Source organism: Vulpes lagopus, chromosome 8 (assembly GCF_018345385.1).
Source record: "Vulpes lagopus strain Blue_001 chromosome 8, ASM1834538v1, whole genome shotgun sequence".
NCBI classification, from domain to species: domain Eukaryota; kingdom Metazoa; phylum Chordata; class Mammalia; order Carnivora; family Canidae; genus Vulpes; species Vulpes lagopus.
Window position 1 is genome coordinate 50,811,214 of NC_054831.1, and position 27,755 is coordinate 50,838,968.

General features: G+C 45.6%; 2 protein-coding genes across 7 annotated transcripts in view; one reads left to right on the forward strand and one right to left on the reverse strand.

The window, feature by feature from the left end:
* The window catches only part of MRPS31 (mitochondrial ribosomal protein S31), a 57,635-nt gene extending 54,604 nt beyond the window's left edge, over positions 1-3,031 (reverse strand). The window contains exon 1 of one of the 2 annotated variants that reach the window (XM_041765057.1): positions 2,899-3,031. The gene's annotated coding sequence lies outside the window, so the exon portion shown is untranslated. The remainder of the gene's footprint in view (positions 1-2,898) is intronic. The other variant, XM_041765058.1, reaches the window with a different exon arrangement.
* On the forward strand, positions 1,822-27,533 carry SLC25A15 (solute carrier family 25 member 15). 5 transcript variants are annotated; one of them, XM_041765063.1, is made up of 9 exons: positions 1,871-1,957; positions 2,913-3,016; positions 4,957-5,081; positions 7,551-7,686; positions 11,892-12,150; positions 18,715-18,852; positions 22,536-22,705; positions 23,820-23,978; positions 25,297-27,533. In XM_041765063.1, the coding sequence occupies exons 4-9, from the start codon at positions 7,662-7,664 to the stop codon at positions 25,419-25,421; spliced, it is 876 nt and encodes a 291-aa protein (XP_041620997.1). In that variant the 5' UTR covers positions 1,871-1,957; positions 2,913-3,016; positions 4,957-5,081; positions 7,551-7,661; the 3' UTR covers positions 25,422-27,533. The 5 variants fall into 5 exon arrangements, with proteins under 5 accessions (XP_041620993.1, XP_041620997.1, XP_041620994.1 ...); XM_041765060.1 differs by lacking the exon at positions 7,551-7,686 and having other exon boundaries at positions 1,875-1,957; XM_041765059.1 differs by lacking the exons at positions 2,913-3,016; positions 7,551-7,686 and having other exon boundaries at positions 1,822-1,957.
* The last annotated feature ends 222 nt before the right edge of the window (positions 27,534-27,755 follow it).

Sequence of the window (27,755 nt, forward strand, 5' to 3'; positions counted from 1 at the left end):
CAGCATCATTGGTGCCAGCCATGGTTTGAGGTGCCAGCAAGATACAGCAAGCAAGACAACAGGATAGAGGCAAATGGATTTTTTTTTTTTTTTTTGCAAAAAAGATAACTTTGTAAATTAGGGGTTAAAAACTTGCAGAAATGTTTCCTGGTTGTTTTTGAGTGTAGAATAAACTGAGGCTAAGGTTGTTGAAGAGAGGTGAGGGAGAGAAGAAATGGTGTGGTGAGAGTCTGGAGTAGCCCTTGTGAGAGTAGGAGAAGGGGTTCAGGGAGACCACACAAAGAACGAGGTGCACACAGTGGACTGGAGTAGCACCTGTCCTCACAGTGGATGGCCCCAGCAGGCTCCCAGAGCAGCAGTGGCCCAAGTGGTAGATGGCCCCAGCAGGATCCAGAAGATCAGAGGCCATGATGCAGTTGCATGAAGGCTGGGCTTTGAAAAAGTTAAATAACTCATTAAAAGTCACCCAGATTTTTACAGAAGCATCCTGGTTCCAGTTCCAGTGCTCTTTCCAATCTGCAACGGAAGATCTGGATCTGTCTTTAATGAGGTTTCCTTTGGGCCTAATTTTTCTAGCTTGCTAAAGCCACTGGACAGGGGATACTGAAAGTCCTTTTGTCCTCTGGGATGTTTTAAGGGTAGGTTCTGCTCCTGAGTCAGCTTCCCCCCAGTTAGGTCACAAGTCACTTTGGGCAAGTATTTCAAACTCCTTCGCTTGTTTCCGTAATTGAGTTGTTTCAGAAACTTGACTTCTAAAGCGCTAGTTTTGTGAAAAGGCAGTTTTGTGCTGTTTTGATGAATGCCTCATTTATCAGGAGTTCTGATGCCTTCATAGCACCTCCACCTCATGAAGGTCTATGAAGCACAAACACAAGTCACATGGAATATTTAAGTCCCCCCCTCCCCATCACTTAACTGACATTGTCAGTAATCCACCACCACAATCAAACGGGGCAAAAACCAACTGTAAAAGGAAAAGAGAGCATGGTTTAAGGAGGAAAATGCGGCCTAGAAAATGAAAAATGCATGAACAATGAGCCAAAGAAACCCAAAGGCTATGACTGCGTTATATTGAGCAGCTGTCAGTAATAATAGCTCTTTGTCCGTAGTAGGGAACTAGAGAAAATTCCTTTCCTCCGGGTATGCAAGATTCCTTGCATTGTGCTTTTGGATAAAATGCCTCGAGCCTATAATTCCTTAGGAACCAAAAGGTCAGAGGAGCTGATCTAGAGCTCGTTTTCACGGGCGGGCCTACTTTCTCGAACGTGTCAAGTGAGGATGGATTTCCTTGCGATATGCAGGTCGGGAGGTGTGTGCTCTGTGGGGTTTTTCTCTGGCAATAAGCGAATGTACTTCTCATCACTACCTTTCCAGCACTTCGTATTCAAATATGATCTAAAATCGAGGCCTTGAGGTCCGGCGAGGTCAATCAGCCTGAAGACCTCGCTCGGTGGGTCCTCCTGACCCCCAGCCCGCGGCCTGAGCGCTAAGTGGGGGTCCCTCGGGAGTCCCCCGGGAGCCTGGAGGAGGGACAGGGCTCCACCGCCCTGGGGAGTCCCCGCTGCCGCTCCGGGGCCGGGGTCCTGCGGCCTGCGCCGGCCGGGCGCGCCGCCTCGCCCGCCACTTCCGCTTCCCGCGCTCCCGCCCGCGCCGCCGCCGCCCGAGCGCCCCCGCCCCACCCCCCCCGCCCGAGCGCCCCCGCCCCACACCCCCCCGCCCGAGCGCCCCCGCCCCACACACCCCCGCCCGAGCGCCCCCGCCCCACCCCCCCCGCCCGAACGCTCCCGCCGCCCGCCCCCGCCGCCCGCGCCCCCGCGCCCCCGTGCCCCCGCGGGAGAGGGCGGGGCGGGGGGCCGGCCTGCGGCCGACGTGGCTGTTAAGCGGCCGCCCGGGCCGCGGAGGCAGCGCCGAGAGCCCGCGCCTGAGCCCGGGCGGGACGCGGCCCCCTGGCGTGGCGGTGAGCGCAGCCCCGGCCGGTGCCCCGGGCTGCGGGGGGAGGGCGGCGGGAGCTTCCCGGGCGGCCGGCCGGGGGTCCTGGGCTCCGCGGGCGCGCGTGCTGCGGGGCGCGGTCCTCCGTGGGCCCCGGAGCGTCTCGGCCTGCGGGGCGGGGGCGCCGGGCTGCTCGTGCGCGGTGAGGCCGCGGAGAGGAAGTCGGAGGCGGCCTCAGAGCGGCCCCTGCGCCCGCCGGCCCGGAGCCCCGCAGCGGGAGCGTGTCGGCGGCCGGCGGGCTGGGCCCCGCGGCCCGGGCTGGCCTCTCGGCGTGGGGTCCCCGGCGTGGGGTCCCCGGCGTGCAGGCTGCTTGTCGGCGCTCCCCAGGCCCTCGCCGTGCGGTTGGCGGCGCTACGGGGCTCCCGGGGCTCCCGGGTTGCCGGGCCCGCGCGCGCCCCTCCGGGCGGGGAAGGGGCGCCCAGAGGACTCCGCCTTTCCCTTCACCCGGCTCGCGGGGAGTGGGCTTTACCCCGGCCGGGCTGGCCGACCCCCAGGCCGACCCCCGGCCCACCCCCAGGCCGACCCCCGGCCCACCCCCAGGCCCACCCCCAGGCCCACCCAGGCCACCCCCAGGCCCACCCAGGCCACCCCCAGGCCGACCCCCCAGGCCGACCCCCGGCCCACCCCCAGGCCCACCCCCAGGCCCACCCCAGGCCCACCCCCAGGCCCACCCCAGGCCCACCCCCAGGCCCACCCAGGCCACCCCCAGGCCGACCCCCCAGGCCGACCCCCCAGGCCGACCCCCGGCCCACCCCCAGGCCCACCCCCAGGCCCACCCCAGGCCCACTCCCAGGCCCACTCCCAGGCCGACCCCAGGCCGACCCCCAGGCCGACCCCAGGCCGTCTGTATTCTTCAAGCCCTCGGAAGCCTTCTTAAGCTACACCAGAATTCTGATGCGCTGCCCTCACCTTCTCACTTTTAGTCCTCGCCGTTGTTGTCCTAACGATTCTGAAAGTCGTCCCTGGTGGGATTCACGGTGTTTAGGTTCGGCTTATCTGAAGGGGTTGAATTCACACGGACGACACGGTACGATCCAGGCCTTTCTGATCAAGAATTGAACGCGTGGAGAAGCCACTTGGCTTACATCCTGGGTGACTCTCCCCACTTGCCTCCGCTTTTCCTTTAAAATGCACGGTTGGGTGTTTTTGGTTGTGGTCAGGAGTTAAGTATTGATCGGGAGGCAGAGACCCAAAAGGTAAGACGAGTCGAATCCACTACTTGTATGACCTTGGAAAAGCTCATGCCCTCTGGCCTCAGTTTTCCACGTGGAAAGGGAGTTTGGATTAGGACCCTCATATCCTTCTCTAGGTACAGGATGGCCATAACCTTCTCAACGCGAGTTATTGATTTTTGCCTCTCCAGTCCTGTCAATAACATAAAATCCATGTCTTGTCTGGTTCACTTAGTTGCTTTTTCAAGTCCAGGGCTGTGCCTTTGTGGTTGCTGGTTTTACAGTGTTTTGTAAGGAAAGCAGGATTCTTGGTGTCTGGTCATTGGCAACATGTGTCAAGTGGCCAAACTTCTTAGTGGATATTTTTTTATTTCTGCTCATGTTTAGTTTGACATTGATCCAACCAGCCCACCCCCCTTCTGAGAGGTGGCCCCAGTGGGAGCACAAAGGTCTTTAGTGTGAAGACTAAAGATTGCACTTCCTTACTCATGCATAAGTCACTCACATACTCTGAAAACCAACCAGAATTGGTTGTTGAATTATCTTAATATTCTGCTAATGAACCATCTTTCATGTTTTAAAAAAATCCATATTTATAAAGTCCATTCCTCTGCAATAGTTGATTTTTGTCTAAAGGTAGAGGAGTCGACTCTAGTTTTCCCAAACTTTTTTTTTTTTTTTTTAAGATTTATTTATTATTTATGATAGACATAGAAAGAGAGGCAGAGACACAGGAGGAGGGAGAAGCAGGTTCCATGCCAGGAGCTTGACATGGGATTCCATCCTGGGACTCCAGGATCACGCCCTGGGCCAAAGTCAGGCGCTAAACCCTGAGCCACCCAGGGATCCCCTCCCAAACTTTTTAGGCTCTAGCTCAAACATGCTGAATCAAGATCACTAGGAGAGTGGCTTATTTGAGTATTTCATAGGCATCCCAGTAATTCTTATCAAACAAATTTAGGACACAGTGGATCAAGTGTTGCTTCCCAAAATGTGGTTGGTGGCCAGTCATTATCAGCCTCATCTGGGAGCTTGTCATGACTGACAGGGTTTCTGGTCCCACCTGAGGCCCATCACATCAGAATCTGTATTTTAACAAGGTCCCCATGTGATTAGTGTACACGTTTATGGTTGAGAAGTTCTAGAGAGGACTCTGACAATTAGTAACATTTGGTGCTGTGTTCTGTAGTTATAAGAACATCTGTCTCACGTGGCTATTTGTGATTGCCTTTGTATTATAATACTTCTTCACCTTTTATATGTGGAGACTCCCAGCTTTAGGGGCCCACCCTGCTGGTGGCAGAGTAGGCATTCAGACCCCCCCCCCCCACCACCACCATGTGTCACTTTGCAGAGCCTCTTCTCCGTTCCTTTCCAGACTTCTGTTTTGTGACCTCCTATTGGGGACACAGGCTGCTGTGTGAATTTAGAACTGACCTAATTGACTCAGAGTTCCAATTAGGCCTCTGAAAAACTAGTTTGATATGCCTTGGGTGGGCTGGCATTTGGCATTCATTTGTTAAGTTTTTCAGAAAGACAGTTGACGTGCCCCCTACTAGTGGCTGTAGCTTTGATACTCAGGGAAGGTTTATGACTTGAGAGATTTTTATGGGGAGATAATGGGCAGGGAGAAGGGGATGCCAGTTGCTAGGCTCTACTGACATCTTGACTGCCTTTCTTTGGAGAAATGTAGAGCTCCCAGAAGTTGAGGTCCCGGTAACTGGGCGGCTGTTCTAGAGAAAGGGAGGCTGCAGAGGCCCCACTGATGGTGAGCTCTCCTCTCCTCTCCTTTCAGGGATATGAGACACCTGTCATAAGTTCCAGAGAGTTGCCTTCCACGGAGCCCAGCAGAGGAGTGGGCAAACATGAAGCCCAATCCTGCTATCCAAGCTGCCATTGACCTCACAGCAGGGGCTGCAGGTAATTCCAGGGGAAACCCCATCTTCTCTTCTTCAAGTACTGCTACAAATGAGATCCAGCGAAAGGGTGGTGAAAATACTACCTTTGCCACTCCAGAAGCAACATGCTTTCACCTTGGAGTGAATCCACTTAATGGAAATACGATAATTTTCCAAGAACAGTAGAAGGTAGAGTAGTTCCTTTATAGGAAAACTCTTGAGTCAGTGTGGGAATATTGTCAGTTTACAGCTGGAATACCTCACAGCTCAGAGCTGAACTCATTTGTCTATTGTCACACGCTGGAGTATGCAGGTGACATGGGGTTTTATTCCAAGCCTGGCAGTCTAGAGAGCCCTTGTTGTCAAGAATCACACTGTGCCATCTCTCCAGGGAAGTTCTAGTTACTGTCCTTATTACTGCCAAGGAAAGAAAGGAGGACACCCTTTAGAAATGTCTTTGGTAAATGAGACTGGTATTTGGTGATATCTAAAGCCCTGAAAGGAAAGGAGAGGCCCTAGAATTTGCCAGGGAATGGTGGGCTGGGAAGGGGTTGAGCCCCAGGACAGACTGCAGCCTCATAGGGCACAGGTAAGCACTCCTGGGCAATGCTTGAAACACATAGGCTTCTTTTTAGAAAGATTACCTTTACTTAGCCTGAGGTCAGTAACTGGAAGTGTATGGATAGTAACTTGGTTTTCTAGGTTCCTGCATTATTTTAGAGCCAGAAGAATGCTGTAATGCTTACATTTCTCAGATGAAAACCCTGGTTTACCCTTGCCCCTTATACTGATTCTTATCAGGGTCACAGCTCCTAGGCATGGAGAGGCCAGAGGGGCAGTGGCCATTGTCCTCTTATCCAGTAGGACCTCCTGGGTCAGTGGATTGAGTGCAGTCAGAGGGCCACCACCTGTCATCCTGTCATTCCCTTAATTGGAAAAAAAGAAGTCCCAGTTCAGAGAACAAAGTATTTTCTGGTGAACCAAAGGTCGACCAAGGTAGGCTAGTGAGAAAGGCTACAGACAGTGCATTACACTAGTAAGAAGTGCAGGCACTAGCTCCCAGGTTAGAGACCACAGGAGTGTCTTGGCCCAGTTGTAGGAAAAACTAAGGGCTGCCTAGGTTTTGCCCTGCTGGCTTCTTGTCTGCCGAGTGCCTTGGGTCAGTCTCTTACCCAGCTGCAGCCCTTAGGCCACGTGTACCATCACCACCCCCAACCGTGTGCCACATTGTGAAGGCACTGACCATGGGAATGGCGGACCCATTTGTCGACCTCTGGCACCCTCTTACCAGTCCAGAGAATGCTCTAGGCTCAGTTTTTCCCACAAGAGGGTACTTAACCACATGAGAGATTCTCAACTTTTGAAATTAAATGTCCCTCAGTGAGTCTGCCAAAGATGTAGAATCTGTTGTGACAGAATTTTCTTTTCCCTAGAAAGGCATTTCTGTGTGACAGGTATTTGGGTGCCACATATATACTTTACAGTGAATTTTATTATTTTTTATAGATTTTATGTATTTGAGAGAGACCCAGAGCACAAGGTAGGGGGAAAGGGAGAAGCAGGAGCAGGCTTCCCACTGAGTGGGGAGCCCAATGTGGGCCTTGTTCCTAGGACCCCGGGATCATAACCTGAGCCGAAGGCAGACGCTAAGCCACCCAGGTGCCCCTACGGTGAATTTTAAGGATACAGATTGCAAGAGTATTTATTGTTGGGAGTCCACTGTGTAGGGTATTTGCTGGTATACATGTTCCTTTTTTTTTTTTTTTCCCCCCAATAGTACTGATATGTTTTGGGCCAGAAAACATATGGCATTTAATTCTCCTGATGAGTAGATGGGATTTCTTCCTGCAATGGTAACAGAGGGTCACCCCTCATTGCTATAGCATTGTCCTGCGTCCTCTAACTTTGGAGGAGAGAAGGCTCCTTTGCAAAGCCCATGCTTTATTATTATTTATTTATTTATTTATTTATTTATTTATTTGGGGGGGGGGGTCCATGCTTTAAACTAGGTTAGAGAGAGTCTCTTCCATGGTGCTGGCAGAGGAGGCTCCTGTTAGTGACCTGAGAATTTCTACTGGGAGGTGCATGGAATGCAAACAGGAAGCCAGAGCCCTGCTTTGGAGGGGTCTCAGTCTCTCAATGATGGAGCTAGAAGGGCCTTTAGAGACTGTTGGCTCTAATGCACACTGTATATGTAGAAAGGAGACCTGGAGATGGACAGTGGATTTGCCAGTGATTGCACAGCTAGTTGATGTCAGGACAGGGCTAGGACGTTGGTTGCTTGGTTTCTTGACCAGTCCTGTTGTTGTCTTTAATACTATGTAATGGGCCAACAGCACTCTTGGGGGTGGAGATTAGTCTGAAGCCCCTGATGCTCAGCCGTCTAGGTTGGGACATTGGACCATCGTGGCCTGTGGTGATATAGGTTAGATACATATGTTCTTTTCTGTATCCTTCCTTTTCTTTGAAACAAACTTCTCCCATCTGGCAGGTTTTTGGTCCAGTTCATCTACTATAAAGTACTGGGAAGCTGTCATGCCTGTCTGCAGCTAGTAGAGGAGAAATTCCAGGAAAGAAATTCCAGAAATTCTAAGCAGCTAGGATGGGAGAGGATTTGAAGAAGATAGGTAATTGGAAAATATTGAAATGAGTAGTGTGGAGCTCTAAAGTTAAATTGCCTTAATGAGGAAACTTGGTCTCCCTTTAAGATACAGTAGTTGACAACTATAAAATAACACACTGCCTGCTTTGACTGCTCTGTTGCTATGTGCCTTAACTAGTGTTAATTTCTGAATGTGACATTTGAGACCATTCACATTTATCCCCTCATACCAAAATTTATGTTTCTGTTGGCCATCTGGATATCTTCTTTAGAAGAACATCTCTTCAGGTCCTCGGCCTGTATTTTTCATCAGAATGTGTGTTTTGTTTGTTTGTTTTTTAGTGTTGAGTTGAAGTTCTTTATATATAATTTTGAATATTAACCCTTTATCAGAAACATTATTTGCAAATATCCTCTCCCATTCAGTAGGTGGTCTTTTTGTTTTATTGGTTTCCTTTACTGTGGAAAAGCTTTTTTATTTTAGTGTAGTCCCAATAGTTTATATTTGCTTTTGTTTTCCTTATTTTAGGAGACATATCTAGAAAAATGTTGCTAGGCCAATGTCAAGAGGGCTTACTGCCTGTATTTTCTTCTAGGAGTTGTATGGTTTCAGGTCTCACATTTAGGTCTTCAATCCATTTTGAGTTCATTTTTGTGTATGGTGAAAGAAAGTAGCCCAGTTTCTTTTTTTTTTTGCACGTAGCTGTGCAGTTTTCCCAGCACGGTTTATAGAAGAGACTGTCTTTTCCCCATTGCATATATATGCCTGCCTTCTTTGTTGTGGAATAATTGACCCTGTAAGTTTGGGTTTATTTCTGGGCTCTCTATTCTGTTCTGTTGATCTATGTGTCTGTTTTGGTGCCAGTACCATACTATTTCGATTACTACAGCTTTGAAGTATATATATATATATATATATATATATTTTTTTTTATTTATGATAGGCACACAGTGAGAGAGAGAGAGAGGCAGAGACACAGGCAGAGGGAGAAGCAGGCTCCATGCACCGGGAGCCCGACGTGGGATTCGATCCCGGGTCTCCAGGATCGCGCCCCGGGCCAAAGGCAGGCGCCAAACCACTGCGCCACCCAGGGATCCCTATATTTTTTTTTTAAAGGAAGAGGTTTACTATAAAGTGGCAAGATTCACATCAGTAGAGATGATAAAATTACCCTTTTCCTGATAAGAGTTCCAGTTTTGCATTTTTCTTTCCTGCCATCTTTTAACCTGTGCTTTTCTATTACTTTCACCCCACCTCTTCTTGTCTATGGTTATATTGACTGATACCCTCTTTCCCCGTCATAGTTTAGAAAGTATACTCCAACACAAGCTATGATGGTTAACATTAATTTTTTTAAAAATATTTTATTTATTTGACAGAGAGCACAAGCAGGGAGAGCTACTGGTAGGCAGAGGGAGAAGCAGGCTCCCCACAAACTAGGGAGCCTGACATAGGGCTTGGATTCCAGGACGCTGGGATCATGACCTGAGCTGAAGGCAAACGCTTAACCAATTCAGTCACCCAAGCTCCCTGATTAATTTTAATACCCTCTTTTACTTTACCAACATTTAGGCAGTATCTGTAACCTTCTTTTCCCCTAGTCCCCTAATACTGTTAGCTGTTTATCTATCTAGGTAGATACGTGGCATTTTATTTTCCTGTTTTCCTTGTTGATTTTTGGTGTGGAAGGAATATAATATATATAGTGTGTATGTGTTTAGGGTCACCTTAGATAGCTAAAATATATCTTGCAGTAATTCTTTCAAAGGGTATGCAAGAAATAAACCGAATTCTTTAGTATCAAAAAATGTCTTTGTTTTACCTTCAAAATCAGATGCCACTTTGGTTGGATGTAGGATTCTAAGGTTAAAACCTCCCTGTAGAACTTTTATGATCCTGTCCCCATTTACTTCTAGCATCCAGAGTATCTAATGATAAATCTGTCAACCTGATTCTTGTTCCTCTGTAGGCTCTCTCTTTTTCTGGAAGCTGTTATATTTTTATCTTTGGGATTCCTAGATTTCTAGGAGTGAGTCTCTTTTCATCAATCTTACTAGGTACTGGGTAAGTACTGACAATCTCAAGACTTGAATCTTTGTTTAGTTCTGGAAAATTTTTTCAATCATTTCCTTAATTTTATTTTCTCTGCTCCATTCCCTTTATTTTTTGCTGGAATTCCTGTCAAATGGATGTTGGAACTTCTGGATCTGTCCTGTCTCTTGATCTTTATTAACTGTTTGGCCATTTACATTGTATCCTTAGAGATTTCCTCAAGTCAATCTTCTAGATTGTCTCTTGTCTCTTCAAGTATGTCTATTCTGAGCATCTATTGAGTTTTTTATTTCTAAGACTTCTGTATGATTTTTATTTCTAATCTCTTGTATCTTTCTGAAGTTATTAATTACTTCTGGTAAAGTTTTCTTATTTTAAGTCTGTTTCTTTTAGATGTTGGCTCCTCTTTTGCAGAGTTTTGTATCTCTTAGTTTTCCTTAAAAGTGTAGTGATTTCTCATGGAATACTCAAATTTGTACATAGGTGCCTTTTCTGTTTATCAGAACGTAGCTCTAGTGACTTTGAGGGAGAGGCGCCGAACATATTATCCCAACTCCTTGATTTATGAGCATAGCTGTTTCCTCTTTATTGTTTTTTTTTTTCTATCCAACATTTTGGCAAATTTTTCTCCTCAGACTCCCAAACCACATAACTAGAGACAATTTCTTTCCTTTAAGTCCACTTTTGAGGCCTTTCTTTTCTCAATCTGGGAGGCGGTCTTTACATGTTCTGCTTCAGAGTCCTCTCCTCCCCCCACAATGAAATTATTTCCATTTCCCACTCTGAACTATCTTCCTCCTGTGGCTCAGAATCTTCTCCCTCTTTAATTAAAATAATCTCTTTAATTAAAATAATCTCCAAGGCATTTTTGGTTATTTCCTCAACTCCATGCTTTGTATTTACCACAGTATGACTTTGGTAGGTTAGATCCTCTTTATTACATAATACTAAAGTGGCTTCTCTTTCCTCCTCTAGCCTTCAGGCCTCTCCCCCCTCTTCCTCAGGCCTCTCTTGCCCTCCTCCTCAGTCCTCTCCACCCTCCTCTTCTATCTCTGCGGCTTCTTCCCTGGGGGTTTGTTTTTCCTTCCACTCTGAAGACTCTTCTTCCGGAGTCTCCAAGTTCTTCGTCTTCTCTGGCTTAACAATATTTACCTCTATTTACAAATAGAAAGCAACAAACCATCACCAGTCTCCTCCCCAGTTCCATGCATTGAATCTATTAGTTTTATCCATTTTTTTCTTGAATTCTGTATCTTCCTCCTTTTCTTTTTTTGTTTTATGGGAATGTATCTTTTAGTAATTCTTAAATGATTTTTGGCTGGTAAATTTGGGGCATATCAGAAGAGATCCTTCACCATGCTTAATGCTTACATGCTAATTTAACTTGGTATAGAAATTTAGGTTCAAAATCATTTTCCCTTAGAATGTTGAAGATGTTACTCCATTGCTTGCTAATGTCCAGTTGTTGCCAAGATGAATATTGCTCCTTCATCTTCTAATGAAGACACTACAAAAAAGAAAACTGCAAGCCAATATCTCTGACAAACATAGATGCAAAAAATCCCCTTCAACAAAAAATATTAGTAAATGGCATTCAACAATACAGTAAAAAAAAAAATCCTTTAGAGCAAGATCAAGCAGGATTTCAGGGATGCAAGGATGGTTTCAATATTTTGAAATCAATAAATGGGATACACCATATTAACAAGGATAAAAACCATATATGTGATCATCTCAATAAATGCAGAGAAGCATTTGACAAAATACAACATCTGTTAATGAAAAAAAATTTCTCAGGAAAGTTTAGAGGAACATACCTCAATATCACAAAGGCCATATATGAAAAACCCACAGATAACATCATACTCAATGGTGAAAATGCTGACACCCCAGAACACACACCATACTTTTGCATCCTGTGGCTTTGACTGTCAAACCACGTCTGTCTCTCTTGCTGAGTGCAGGCCCCTTTAGGACTGGAGCTCGGTGCTCCAGGCATACTAGGGACGCTTTGTTCACTGGACTGGGCTAGAAGCTTTGGGGGGAAAGAGGTAGAAATGAACTGAAACAGAAGCAAGCCCTGGGGAGGCTGATTATCTTTCTTTTCCTCGGGTATTTGAATCTACATTCTAACACACATCGACTTGTGCTGGAGAAGAATTCTGTCCTGGTTTTAGGGGGCACAGCATGTGTACTGACTGGGCAGCCCTTTGACACACTGAAAGTGAAGATGCAGACATTCCCCGACCTGTACAGGGGCCTCACTGACTGCTGCCTGAAGACATACTCACAAGTGGGCTTCCGGGGATTCTACAAGGGGACCAGCCCAGCGTTGATTGCCAATATCGCCGAGAACTCTGTCCTCTTCATGTGCTACGGCTTCTGCCAACAGGTGGTGCGGAAAGTGGTTGGATTGGAAAAGCAGGCCAAGCTGAGGTGAGTTTTCGGTTTGTTTAAAAAGACAACACTGTTACGTAGTCAAGAGTTTTATGTTATCTTATCGGAAGAATGTTTCCTTTTTTTAAATAGCCACTTTCTTGTCATGAAGTCTTATGTTCTCATCATATTAAACTTGGAAAACTGGTATCATGCAGAAGGGTTGTAATGTACCATGGAGAATGAGCTCCCCCTTACGTGTCAGTATGCTTCAGAGAGCTGCTTTTCAGATGCTGCTGGTGGTACTACTTGTCTTGCGGGCATGAGTGCTGGACTGGAGCCATAGATGCAAGTTATGAGCTGAGGTTTGGCTTCCACTTCATCAGCAAAATGCAGAGGATTGGAAGAATTTGCCTGAGCCAGATAGGCTTAAGAAAAACTTGGAATTTTAGGAAGAGTTGGAAGCATCTGTGCAGATGCAGATAAACCTACTGTTTGGCCAAGTCAGCCCAAACCTCCAACTTTGGCTTGTGTGCAGTCATCCCTTGGATATTTATTTGCACAGAGATTAAAAAGAATTTAGGAACCACTGGGATGTGTAGCCATCCCTTTTTGAATGTTGATTTATTTTAAGTCATTTAAAATTCTATCAGCTTCACGGTTGCAAAGGGCAGACCGCCATCTGGTAGACCTAGTTCTGGTAGGAATTGGGAACCCTATTGCAACTCAGGTTGCACAGGCCCCTTTTGTACAGAAATATTCTCTGGAGGTGCCTTGTCTTAAAGATGTGCCCTTTTATGGGCAGAACTGTATCTTCATGGATGGAATTTGTTTTCTAAAAGCTTGGGACTGGATGAAATCACCTAGGAATATAGCACTCATAGAGGGACTGCATACAGATTCTAGGACCTTCCAGCACAGAAGGGTCACAAAGAAGAGGAGGAAGTAAAGAAAGGAGCAGGAGGCCAACCAGGAGAGTATGGGATCTAGTGATAGAGATGGATGGAAAGAAGACCGTAGCGATTGCCACTGTTCCCAGTCAAGGGGGAGACCTTCTCTGGGAGGAGATGAGAGGTTTAGGTCCCTCGCAGAATTCCTAGAGGAGGATGCCTTGCAGAGAAGATGGGCACAGCAAGCAGCCATGTGAGGTCCTGGAGGAAGTCCTGCAGCCAAGAAGCCATCCTGTTTGACTTGGCCTAACCTGGTACCCTCTTCTTTGATCCTTGTGGCATGGGGGATGGCGGTGTCTTCATCCTGCAGGACAGTGTTTGCTTATTACCTGGTGGGGCAATGCTATCTTAGAGCTTACAGAGCTGTGACACCCATGGCCTTCCTGTGTTGGTTAGCCCTCATCATGGTACTGTGTGAGCAGCTGAGCCTGTGGTGTCACCTGCTTATAGTTGGAGACTCTGAAGTGCAGAAAACTGGCATGCTTAGGATACCGTTGTCTGAGTTCACAACCAAGAGCAAGACCCAAAGCCAGTCTTCTGAGTCTCTGTCCAGTACTCTTTCCGTAAGATCAGAGTTGGGGCTCTGGACTATGTGGGAGGGGTCAGATGTAGAAGAAAGAGTAGTAAGTAGAGTCAGTAAAAGGAAAGCACTGCTTGGATGATCCTGCTGTGAATTTCAGCAATAACCCCGTAAATATTTATCTGTCCTTGGTTGAATGCCACCCCCTGGTAGTGTGTTCCTTTGACCTCAGGAGTGTTTGGGTACATGTTTGTTGAATGGGTGACAGTTAGTTGGTCCTTACCAAATGTGCTTCTGCACCTGCTGCGGTTTCAGTTCTGGGTCTGAACGCCTCTACTGCAGGTGCAGCCTGGGGCCCCTTGCCCCTCATTTAGTGTCCTGGTAGACAAGCGTATTTATTAGAGAGCCAAAGTCCACTGCAGATCTGATTTGGCCTTGTTGCTGCACTAGAACAACTTGGTTGGTGTTCATTCAGGTGGCTGACTCGTTACAGCATCTGAGGTTGAGTAGATGTTCACATTTACTGATGCCACCTCTGTTCCAACAGACTTGGCACCTCTGGCTAATGACCCTCATTGACTGTTGCCGGTCAGCGAGTTGGAGAGTCCCTGAGGGAGACAAAGTGTGGATCCGCAGGCTGGCTGAGAGACCACAGAAACCACTTTAATCTTTGGTTTTGACAAGCAGCTAAGTAGGAGTGAAGCAGGAAGGGAAGGAACAGTGTGAACTGCTGGACAGTTTCTGTATGCAGAAGCTGAGGGCAAGTACAGTCGTGTGTCTGGTTCCTGCCAGGTAATGGTCTGATACCTAATTCTCTAAAATGAATAGCAAGTCCATACTATAAGCAGAGGTCTTCTCCTGGAAGAGAGAGCCTTGTTCCCAGCCAACTCTTTTGGGACTGGGGTGTGTAGCAGGCCAGCTAGTCCCAGGCACTCACCCTTCATCTCAGGGAAGGGAATAGAAGACTGGGGCTAAGATTGGAGGCAACCGTCAACTTTATACTAACATCTGATATCAGTTTACTATAACTGTTTAACTCTAGGACAGTTGACTGTTAGGTCTACTAGGCTTTTGGTCATGGTTTGGGGAAAAATTGTGAGGTGCCCTCTCTACCAGGGCAATCAGCTTAGGTGTCATCCTGGTGGTTGGTGATAGTGGGCTGCTGGCAGTGAACAAGTTAGAGTCAGGAGCCAGTGGTCCTGCTCTGAGGAGCTTGCTCCTTCCTGTCCAACCCCAAGCCCTGCCAGCCATGTTCCTGTGACAGAACACGGTCCTGAATTGGAAGGGATCTTGTTTTCTGACCCTCATGAACACTTGGGGAAGAATTCTCTGAGTTCACATTTGATTTTTCAGACTTTTCCTCATACTGAACTCTGATTGGACCTCATTTTCACAGCCCTGCTGGTGATAGTGGCTGGTAGTACCAAACCCTCTTGAGGCGAAATGAATACTTTTGGTTGTATTTATATGCATTAGTTTCTCCATTTAGATTCCTGATTTAGCCATTTTACCTGCAGGCACTGAACTTGCTGATGGGAACTGGCCTCCCCCACGCCCCACCCCCTACCGCTGTTGCACCTTCTTAGTGCCCTCTGTTGCTGAGGTCAGGAGGTCATCAGTGGAACTGGGAAATCTTTTTGCAATGAGCGGCTTTTTGGTTAAAAATTTATCCTGAAAAAAAAATTTATCCTGGACTTTCATCTACAACAGTCACATTACACATCTGGTTGCTTCGGGTTGGATTTTGGGCATGCAGGGATGGCCTCAAAAACTTATTTTATAAAGCTTAGTGGCAGATATGCTCAAGTATTGATGTGTGTCTTGGAGGGGGAGGGGAGTATGGGTGATCTTTTTCTCCAGATCTTTTTTGGTTTTGTATATCACTGTGTCTTAGCTCTGGCTGCTATGACAGAGTACTGTCAACTTGGTGGCTTAAACATTTGTTTCTCACAGTTTTGGAGACTAGAAAGTCTAAGATCCATGGTACTGGTTGGTTTGGTATCTGGTGAGGGCCCATTTCCTGATTTACAGAGGGACAACTTCTGGCTGTGTCCTCAAAGGGTGGAGAGAGATCAGTGGTCTCTTATAGGGGGACGCTAATCCCATCATGGCCAGTTCTACCCTCACGACCTCATCTAAACATAGTTATCCCCCAGAGGTCCCCTCTGAATGCCATCACACTGGGGGGGGTTAAGGCATCAGCATAGAGATTTAGTGATGGGGGATACATTCTGTGCATAGCACCTATGACTAATAAGAGGAGAATAGATTTTGCAGTCAGACCTGGGTTTGAGTCGTAGCATTGCCACTTAGTAGTGGTGTGACTATATATACATAAAAATAAAAATATAAAATATAAAAATATAAATATAAATAAAAAATATATAAAAATATATGTAAAAATAAAACATGTAAAAATAAAAATATAAAAATATATCTCAAGATTTTTAAAATAAATTTATTTTTTTATAATTTATTTTTTATTGGTGTTCAATTTGTCAACATTCAGAATAACACCCAGTGCTCATCCCGTCAAGTGCCCACCTCAGTGCCCGCCACCCATTCACCCCCACCCCCCGCCCTTCTCCCCTTCTACCACCCCTAGTTCGTTTCCTAGAGTTAGGAGTCTTTGTTCTGTCTCCCTTTCTGATATTTCCCACACATTTTTTCTTCTTTCCCCTTTATTCCTTTTCACTATTATTTATATTCCCCAAATGAACGAGACCATATGATGTTTGTCCTTCTCCGATTGACTCATTTCACTCAGCATAATACCCTCCAGTTCCATCCACCTCGAAGCAAATGGTGGGTATTTGTCATTTCTAATGGCTGAGTAATATTCCATTGTATACATAGACCACATCTTCTTTTTTAAAATGTTTTTTTTTAAATTTTTATTTATTTATGATAGTCACACACACACACACACACAGAGAGAGAGAGAGAGAGAGAGAGAGAGAAAGGGCATATACACAGGCAGAGAGAGAAGCAGGCTCCATGCACCAGGAGCCCGACGTGGGATTCGATCCCGGGTCTCCAGGATCGCGCCCTGGGCCAAAGGCAGGTGCTAAACCGCTGCGCCACCCAGGGATCCCCACCACATCTTCTTTATTCATTCATCTTTCGATGGACACCGAGGCTCCTTCCACAGTTTGGCTATTGTGGACATTGCTGCTAGAAACATCGGGGTGCAGGTGTCCCGGCGTTTCATTGCATCTGTATCTTTGGGGTAAATCCCCAACAGTGAATTGCTGGGTCGTAGGGCAGGTCTATTTTTAACTCTTTGCGGAACCTCCACACAGTTTTCCAGAGTGGCTGCACCAGTTCACATTCCCACAAAGAGTGCAGGAGGGTCCCCCTTTCTCCACATCCTCTCCAACATTTGTTGTTTCCTGCCTTGTTAATTTTCCCCATTCTCACTGGTGTGAGGTGGTATCTCCTTGTGGTTTGGTTTGTATTTCCCTGATGGCCAGTGATGTGGAGCATCTTCTCATGTGCTTGTTGGCCATGTCCATGTCTTCCTCTGTGAGATTTCTGTTCATGTCTTTTGCCCATTTCATGATTGGATTGTTTGTTTCTCTGGTGTTGAGTTTAATAAGTTCTTTATAGATCTTGGTTACTAGCCCTTTATCTGACGTGTCATTTGCAAATATCTTCTCCCATTCTGTAGGTTGTCTTTTAGTTTTGTTGACTGTATCCTTTGATGTGCAAAAGCTTCTTATCTTGATGAAGTCCTAATAGTTCATTTTTGCTTTTGTTTCTCTTGCCTTCATGGATGAATCTTGCAAGAAGTTACTGTGGCTAAGTTCAAAAAGGGTGTTGCTTGTGTTCTCCTCTAGGATTTTGATGGAATCTTGTCTCACATTTAGATCTTTCATCCATTTTGAGTTTATCTTTGTGTCTGGTGCAAGGGAGTGGTCTAGTTTCATTCTTCTGCATGTGGATGTCCAATTTTCCCAGCACCATTTATTGAAGAGACTGTCTTTCTTCCAGTGGATAGTCTTTCCTCCTTTATCGAATATTAGTTGACCATAGAGTTGAGGGTCCACTTCTGGGTTCTCTATTCTGTTCCATTGATCTATGTGTCTGTTTTTGTGCCAGTACCACACTGTCTTGATGACCACAGCTTTGTAGTACAACCTGAAATCTGGCATTGTGATGCCCCCAGCTATGGTTTTCTTTTTTTAAAATTCCCCTGGCTATTGGGGGTCTTTTCTGATTCCACACAAATCTTAAAATGATTTATTCCAACTCTCTGAAGAAAGTCCATGGTATTTTGATAGGGATTGCATTAAATGTGTAAATTGCCCTGGGTAACATTGACATTTTCACAATATTAATTCTTCCAGTCCATGAGCATGGAATATTTTCCATCTCTGTGTGTCTTCCTCAATTTCTTTCAGAGTGTTCTATAGTTTTTAGGGTATAGATCCTTTACCTCTTTGGTTAGGTTTATTCCTACGTATCTTATGCTTTTGGGTGCAATTGTAAATGGGATTGACTCCTTAATTTCTCTTTCTTCAGTCTCATTGTTAGTGTATAGAAATGCCACTGACTTCTGGGCATTGATTTTGTATCCTGCCACACTGCCGAATTGCTGTAGAAGTTCTAGCAATCTTAGGGTGGAGTCTTTTATCTCTCTTGAGATTTAAAAAAAAATCTCTAGGATTATGCCCTGGGCCGAAGGCAGGTGCTAAACCCCTCACTGAGCCACTCAGGCGTCCTTTTTTTTTTTTTTTTTTTTTTTTTTAAAGATTTTATTTATTTGACAGAGTACAAGCAGGGAGAGCAGCAAGCAGAGGGAACTGAGCGGGAGCAGCAGAAACAGGTGCTCTGCTGAGAGCCTGATGCAGAGCTTGATACTAGGACCCTGGGATCATGACTTGAGCTGAAGGCAGGCAATTAACCCACTGAGCCACCCAGGTGCTCTGTGCATCATGTATTCTATGCATTGGTTTTCCACATGAAAATTGGGGTGTCGGTGTCCGCCTCATAAGTCTGTGGGATCCTTAGATGAAACAGCGTGTGCAAGTTCTTGGAACTCAGGAAATGTTCATCTCCTTTGATCCTTGCTCTCCCTCACCCAGCTGAGTGCTTTGCATGGTGAGAGCTGAATGAATGAGTAACCTGACTCCTGTGCTTGTTTCTTTCCAGTGATCTGCAGAATGCAGCTGCTGGTTCCTTTGCCTCTGCCTTTGCTGCTCTGGTACTCTGCCCCACTGAGCTTGTGAAGTGCCGGCTGCAGACCATGCACGAGATGGCATCGTCGGGAAAGATAGCCAACAGCCAGAAGTAAGCACTGCTTGGGCACAGACTTTGGGTCTCTGTTTTCTTGATACAGCACATATTTGTAAATTCTATGTTGTACTAAAACTAAGTGGCAGAGAAAGAGATTGGTCTACTCCAAAATACTGTGTTTTTAGAACTCTTTCCCTTACCAGTCAGAGGATAGCTTTCTAAATGAACCTTATGAGGGTTGGACCCATCCCCGCTCCCACAATAGAACATTGTAGGCAGATATTTATTACCTGGGAAGTGGAGAGGCTGGGAGGTGAGCCTTCATAAGTACCAATTTGGGTTCCAAGATGAGTTGATGCCTGTTTCCAGTTTCACATGGGCCGATCACCCCAGATCCTGGGATAACTTCCTTACCTTCCTACCCTGATCCTTCACATGTACCCGCAGAGGGCCTGGGGTTATGAGGACACTCCTCAGAGCCCTTGTGAGCTATCCTGTAACCATCAAAACACTGTCCCCCTCAATCTTGGAAACAGATTTTAGTTACATGAGTCAGTTGTATATAGGATGATTTGTTTGGATGGTAAAACAGTTTATTGTCTTTATTAATCTCAATACTTATTTATCTTAACATCTGGCTGACTAAAGCCTTTGTCACTGTGGTTAACTCAAAGTCTATAAGTCTCATGGGAAAAACCAGATAAACTGACCATTTACAGAATTAGTGTCCTTCCGGTAAGGATGGGGTTTCTAATAGAGCTCTGTTTCCTGTACCCCTGAGATTCCCTACAACCAGTTTGAATGTATTCATAGTTAGGAGGTCCAAAAGCATAAGTCTCTAAAACTTTTTATAGAAATACAATGTAGACAGGGCACCTGGGTGGCTCAGTGGTTGACCGTCTGCCTTTGGCTCAGGGTGTGATCCCAGGGTCCTGGGATTGAGTCCACATCGGGCTCCCTACAATGGAGCCTGCCTCTCCCTCTGCCTGTGTCTCTGCCTCTCTCTCTCTCTCTGTGTCTCTCATGAATAAATAAATAAAATCTTAAAAAAAAATACAAGGTACCCACAGAAATCATAAGTGTGGGGTTCTGATAGTCATAAACACATTTGTAACCAGTGTCCAGATTAAGAGGTAGAATTTTTTTTAGATTTTTATTTATTTTGGCTATTGTGAACATTGCTGCTATAAACATCGGGGTGCAGACGTCCCGGTGTTTCACTGGGTGTTCTACTATATGTTGGCAAATTGAATTTGAATTAAAAAAAAATGTAAAAAACCCATGAATTAAAAAATTTTTTAAAAGAAAAAACATGTAAAATTCAACAAGTACTAAATACATAGATAAGAGGTACGAGGGTGTTTGTCGTGTTTGTCTTTCACTATATTTGCAACTTTTTTCGTAGGTTCAAAAAATTTTCCAAATAAAGTTGGGAAAATATATCTTTAAAATAGAAAAAAAAAGATTTTTAAAAATATATTCATGAGCGAGATATAGAGAGGCAGACACACAGGCAGAGGGAGAAACACGCTCCCTACAGGGGACCTGATGCAGGACTTAATTCCACGACTCCAGGATTACAACCAGAGCCCAAGGCAGATGCTCAGTTGCTGAGCCACCCAGGTGCCTCTAAGAGGTAGAATATTAACAGCACCTAGAAAGTTGCTCTCCTGTCCCTTAGAAATATTTTAAAGTATCTTTAAAAGTTTATTTAAATTCAATTTAGTTAACATATAATGTATTATTAGTTCCAGGGGTAGCATTTACTGATTCTTCAGTTGCATATAACACCCAGTGCTCATTACAGCAAGTGCCTTCCTTCATGTCCATCATCCAATTACCCCATCCCCCATCCACTTCCCCTCCAGCAATCCTCAGTTTGTACCATGAGGTATTTTAAAGAAATTGTTGTCTCTAAAAACAAGCAAATGGACACCTTTCACAAAAATATTGGTTGACTATATTTTAGGTGTGGCAGTGCCCACACAGGTATATGGTAGCTTGGGGTTAAGACTTGGGTCAGAAAGCAGGCTGATCATGTTGAGTTGGATACTGTGTCACATTTCCATTATCGAATGGGAGCCGAGTTGCAGGAAGGACCTGGATAATGAGTGATGCCTGATGAAGCCTTCTGAAGTGACTTTTATTACTGGGGGCTCAATTATTCCCTGGTCCAAGTAAGGTCACCTGCTGAGAGCCAAGTGAGGACAAAGTATTCTCTAAACACCAAGGATGTGGTTTCTGGTGCTGTTTTTCTGACGGATAAAGCCTGCCATGGTGCACACCATCAGGAAGAGGGGTCTAAGCAGAAAATGTCATGCATTCCAACTGCTACAGGGCTCTGATCAGCTTGAAATAAAAATTCTTGCATATCTACTCTCTCAGAACTAAATTCTTGGTGCTTCTTGCCCTACAGAATTTCTAAGAATTTCCTTTGTCTTACCTTCCAGTAGCATCTACTCCTTGCTCATTCTGTGCACTAGCGCAAGACCAAACAAGCCCTAAGAACCTGAACACATTCCTTCAGTAAACACCAGGTAGAAGGAAAGGTTGAGGAGGGTAGTCATTGAGGGGAATTGGGAACTGGACAAACATTATGCCATTTTATTCTTGCTGAATTTGGATAGCTCCTTACTGTCATTTCACTTATTCATTGTTGGAAAAAAGTGGGTATTGGCTCCTTGACATCTTTGATAATGACATCTAGAATGTAGGAATGCACTTTTTTTCAAATGAGGAACTTTTTGAAACAAATTTGAAACAAATTCAAATGGAATTTGTTTATTGAGGGCAAGAGAATGCAACCAACAAAATCAAGAGCTTGTCTGGCTTTCACTGACTTTTCTCTGCTTGTCAAATGGGGGTTGGATTTTATTTGTATATTTTCTTTATTTTTAAAATATTTATATTCATGAGGGACACAGAGGGGCGAAGACACAGGCAGAGGTAGAAGCAGGTTGGGACTCGATGTGGGACTCTATCCCAGGACCCGGTATCATGACCTGAGCCAAAGGCAGACGCTTAACCACTGAGCCACTCAAGTGTCCAATTTGTATATTTTCTGAGGGTCTGCTCATGGAATCCTTATACAGGGAGAAGCTGGGGGGCAGGTATCTGAAGACCCCCTTCTGGAAAACTGTCATCCAGCAGGAGTGTTGCTTAGTGCTTCCTACTTTTCCTTTTGCTTCATTTGTACTACAAAATAAGCATCGCATGCAGTGGTGAGCCTAGCAGTTAGTGAAAAGCAGCTCTGGGAGTCCCCTTGGTCCTGTTGGCACCAGTCCAGGTCCTTCATTGTTTTGTCTATGGCCCGAGGAGGTCTAATTTTCTAAAAATCCAGGGAACTCCTTTTCTAGGTGTGCTCTTAGGTCCTCCTCTGCTGAGTAGTCTTGATCCCCAGCACACTGGGGAAATGTGAAAGTGGTTCCATTTGAGGTGGGGTTCTGGCGCGTTCTGTTGAAATCTTGGCCACAGGTGCAGTGGGCACACCCAGCTCTGTATGAATGTGCACTTTAATGAAATGTCATTGCCATCGGATAGTTCAGGTGAGAACAGCTGTCCTAAAATAAATGTACGTGTGCTCCTCTGAGGTTTCCTCCCTGCAGAAGCCTTATATTCTCAGGATTCAGGTCCCTGGGTTTCTAGAATCCGCCCTGCCCAGGGCTGAGCCAGGCCCACCACTGGTAGGAGACGCCTCTCCCCCACCTGCCCTAAGCTCGCTCCCTGTCACCTTGCAGCACCGTCTGGTCTGTGGTGAAGACTGTCCTCAGGAAGGACGGCCCCTTGGGCTTCTACCATGGCCTCTCCAGCACTCTACTCCGAGAGGTGCCCGGCTATTTCTTCTTCTTTGGAGGCTACGAGCTGAGCAGATCGTTTTTTGCATCAGGGAAATCCAAGGATGAACTAGGTAAGCACGCCACAGGGATGCAGCTGGCTGGGCTGGGCTCAGCCCTGCAGAAGCATGCTCATTGTGGAGGCTGTGGGGGTCTGCCCTGCCCTTCGCTGGGGTTCCTGGAGCCTGGGAAGGACCTTGGTGCCTTCCTCTGGGTATGCTAATATCCTCAGGGCAGGGCTGAAGCTGTGTATTCCAAACATCTTTACTGGAATAATGTTTTAGGGGAGAATACAGAGATGACTTTCCCTGTGGGAAATCTCTAGTAATGGGTAAGTCACCTGTGAAGCATTTTGCAATAAGCTTAAAACTTGGTAATAAATCTTGAGAGTTTCCAGAGCACGGGGAAAAATTTGTTTTTTTATCCTGTTTTGCTGCTTGACACAACCATGTCCACGTTTAGCTTGTGTGAATGATTACTTTTTTTCCCCTCAAACCCCTCCCTTCAGTGTTTTGGACTTGTTCTCGGATTAGGCAAGCTTCCAGGCTGAACAATTGTGATTAATAAGACAACTCTGGTTTTCATGATAAAGGAAGAGTCAGGGCTGTGGGGCATTGAAATATTGAAATACTGCCAAGTGAGAAGTTTGGAAAAAACATGGCCTATGTTTCAGTGGCCACTGTTGTTATTCCCCATGGTAGAGTGTTGCCATGTTGCTGGGGGCCTGCTGGTTCTGTGTGAGCCAGCCCTCTGGAGGACAGGCCAAGAGGGCCCCATAGCACCCCAGTGACCACCATGATGAGGGGCAGACAGTGCCACCACAGTGCCGCATGGGTCCTTGTGTTCTCAGAGCTTTGGTTGCTTCCTCAGAGAATTGTGCTTTGCAGCATTAGCATTTTTTTTTTTAAGCTTTTATTTGAGAGAAAAGCATGGAAGAGGGGCTAGGGCAGAGGGAGAAGGACAAGCAGACTCCCCACTAATCAGGGGGCTGACGTGGGGCTCCATTCCAGGACCCCAGGATTATGACCTGAGATCCTGACCTGATCCGAAGGCAGATACTCAACCGACACAGCCACTGAGGCATCCCAAGCATCGGCATTTTTATTTGAACCCTGTTGCCACTACTACATTAACCTCTGGAAATGCTGTTCTTGAGACAAAGTGCTTTTTGCTAATTTCCTCCTCTAGGCCCTGTCCCTTTGATGTTAAGTGGTGGAGTTGGTGGAGTCTGCCTCTGGCTTGCTGTTTACCCAGTGGATTGCGTCAAATCCAGAATTCAGGTTCTTTCCATGTCTGGAAAACAGGCAGGATTTATTGGAACCTTTATAAGCATTGTGAAAAATGAAGGTGAGTCTGCTCATGGCAGAAACGGAGTAGATGTGCATAGACTGGTCACTTCCCTGTAAGCCTTGTAAGGTTGAGGTCGTGTGTGTACCTCTTCCCTGTCTCCTCTCCTTTTTCTTTCTTAATTTTTTAGAATTTATTATTTTAAGATTTTATTTATTCATAAGAGAGACACAGAGAGAGGCAGAGACACAGGCAGAGGGGGAAGTAGGCTCCATGCAGGGAGCCTGATGAGGGACTCGATCCCTGGGATCACAACCTGAGCCAAAGTAGACACTCAACCACTGAACCACCCAGGTGCCCCTCCTATCCTTTTTCTAGTGCTGTTTCCATATCCAAACCCCTTTAGCTTACTTCCATTCTCAAGAATATTTAAAGTTGTTATTCCAAAAAAAAAAAGAAAGAAAGAAAAAAAAAAGTTGTTATTCCTCACTTCTGGGCCAGGATTCTTCTAAATAGCATAGAGGGAGTTTTTTACAATATAAACTGTGCCTGAGGGGCCACATGCTTTGAGGTCAGCACCACTTGTTTTATAGAATAGAGGTAGTATCAGAAAATGATTTCCAACAGAAATACTAAGGGACTTAAAAGAACGTGCAACACATCCCTAAGCTAAGACTTTCTGAAGGTGATTTGTTGTTAATTTTGAGACTTAGGCAAGAGGATAAAGATTTTCTATGTGATGTTTGTATAAAGCCAGTGTCCTGCCACTAGTGAGTAAAGACCTGGCCTTCCAGCATCCACTATACATGTTATACCTTGGGATGTGTTGATTTTGAGAGCGAGCACAGTCACAGTGTGTGAAAACGGTTAAGTTCATATCCCAAAGTTGCATGACACTTCATAGTCTCACAAAGTGCTTACACCTCCCTCAGCCACCTGGATCTTCATAACCACCTTGGGCAGCACCAGCAGTAGACACCAGACTCTGACTTGAGCACCATTGCTTTTTGCCTGATGTCTCCAGGTCCTTTCCTCCCAGGTGACACTGTGAAGCTGCCACCCCATGTGGCCCTGGGGTTCCTTCTGTCTGCCCAGTGAGGCCTCTGCTCTGCTCGATACATCTACCGGAGTGAACCAGGCATGGGATTAGTGTATAGTACCTGAGCATCACCCAGCTTTGCTGGGATACCTGACTCCTGTCTTTGTTTCCATTAGTCTCTTCTGTTCCCATTAGTCCAGGGAATCCTAGAGAGAAATCCTATTACTTGTTGGTGTTCAGTGCATTGTCTGGATTTGTAGGTGTCCAGCCTCGTGCTCTGCGGCTTCACGGGGTCTAAGGAAGGGCATCTCAGTCTTTGATCACTTTTTTGTCTTCTAGGAATAACAGCCTTATATTCTGGACTGAAGCCTACTATGATTCGAGCGTTCCCTGCCAACGGGGCACTGTTTTTGGCCTATGAATACAGCAGGAAGCTGATGATGAGCCAGTTTGAAGCCTACTGAAGTGTCCTAGTGAACTGAATTCCAAGCATAGGCATTTGAGGACTACAGTTCATCTCAGGGTTTCATGGAGTACAAGACCAATGTGGAATTAGTTTGATTTCATATGAATTTTGATTTTTTTTTGGTCTTCCCTTATTCTACCCTAAATCTTAAACTTTATGGAAGGGGCTCTATTTTATATTCTATAATTTCTGTCTGTAATTGTATTGAAATAGAAAAGTTGCTGCACTTGTCCTTGGTGGGACATTGAGAGTGAGCTGCTGGCCCTAATGATAATCTGAAAGGCTAAATATAGTTCTGTCAGGGCTTTGGCATAAACCTGTATGTTTCCATGCAGTTTGGATGGTTACATGTTGTTAGTAAAGCACAATTTGGTTCCATGTTTAATCTCAGATCTCACTAGTAAACTCAGAGGTAATCATGTTTCATGGAGATGACTATAAATGATTACTTAACTCATTCTAGATGTAGGGTCTCCTAAAATGTGCTTAGTACATGTACTGCACTAAGTGGCTAAAGTTTTTTAGTTTTTCTGTGGTGCTTGAAAACTAAAATATCCATGTAGATTTTGTAGAGGAGAACACACCTGTGTACCAGTATGGCTTCCATGTTATGATTTAAGTTGAGAGTAAGCACCTTGGATTTTCCCAAGATGTCCTACTGTTAAAATAGTGCCATTCATTTTCTAGATGGGATCATGTTCTACACCTGTTGCATGTCAGTTGTGGCTAGAGCAGCACGACCTTCACCTGTGGCAGCTTCCCTTCTCTCCCAAAGAACTTCCCCTCTGCTGGGCTGCTTTAGGTTGAGGGGAAGGCTGGAGGGGAAGGGGCGATACTACTATGCTTTGTAAAGACCTCTGACTGGTGGTAGCCCTTAGTTTCTGGCTCTGGGTCCTGGTCTGAGTAGGATTCCAGAGTATTTTTGGACCATCTCCGGGCTGTTGATCCACTCTGGACCACTCACTGCCTCCACAACCAGAAACCCTTCCAGGGAGCAGAGTGCCAAAGCTGAGAAGCCCTTGTTCCCTGTCTGGTGCCTGAATGACAGCACTTGTGGGCAAAGTCCTCCTCTGATGGAACTGGACAGAACATGGTGCTTGTCCTCCACAGTGAGTGATGTTGGGGCTGACCCTTAAGTTTATCTTGTGATCCATAACGGCTTGCCGTGTTTCTTATAGTGCTGGAGCCTTTTACATTTGGTACTGGCAGTCCATGGATTTTCATGATGATTGCATACAGGGGGTGACTTCATAAAGTAATGAAATAAGCAGTGATTTTATTAAGCTATGGCATATGTATGCACTAACAGCAACCACAAGATCCCAGGTCACCTGGTTGTAAGAGGATCCTTCCTGTCACCACTTAGGTAAGCCTCCTCATTCCATGCTGCTCCAAGACCAGCAGGGGCTCCCTCAGTAACAAGTGTTGTTAAAGTAGCCTATAAGGCTGAAAGCAAGCAGGCTGACACTGCTAATGTCTGTCCCATGTGTCTGTCGTTGGCACAATGTTAAGCCTTGCGTGAAATCTCTGGTTCCCTTCAGCTTTTTGTTCTCTGCAGAGCCCCTGTGCTAACTCTAGCCATGTGCCAAAAGCAGGACGGTCCGGGAAGTGAGCTGCTGATGGTCCGGAGCAGTGGCTGGTCTGCCCTCTGCTTTTTCCTTGAAAGAAAACCATTTTTCTACCTTTTCTTTCCATTCTTAAATAGTAGCTACTGAGTGGTGCTTCATCTGGACAGGCCTGGACTGAAGCAAAAGAGAAAATAGAGCTGGCTTCCAGCAGGAAGTGAATTACTTCAGAATCTGTGAGCCTCTGCCTGGTGCCTGTGAGCCCATCTGAGTAAGGCCCGTTGGCAGGGGACCTTCTCACATGTTGTCCTTTAAAGTTTTAACTAAATATCTGTAATAGCAACAATCTGAGGCAAGTAAAAGGAATAGTAAGTAAGGAATGAAATCTGAATCAAGGGAATTACTGTTTTTTTATTCTGTTTGCTTAATTCATGGTTTGGTATTTGGATACGATTTGTATGTTTTGGCTCTGTACTCCAGACAAAAACAGTAACTTGAAATCGTGTCTAAAGCAATTCTGTTCTGTCATTAAATTATTTACCTAATATTTGAGTATATGATGAGTTGTTTTAAGTACTTGACATGCTAGGAACCAACTGTCCGGAATGTTTCAGTTATGTGTAGTAATATTTCAGGGTGGTGGTTTTATTGCAGTGAGCATTCTTTTTGTTAAGATTTATTTGAGAGAGAGTGTAAGCGCGCATGCAGAGGGAGAGGGAGAAGCAGACTGAGCAGGGAGCCCGATGTGAGGCTCTATCCCAGGACTC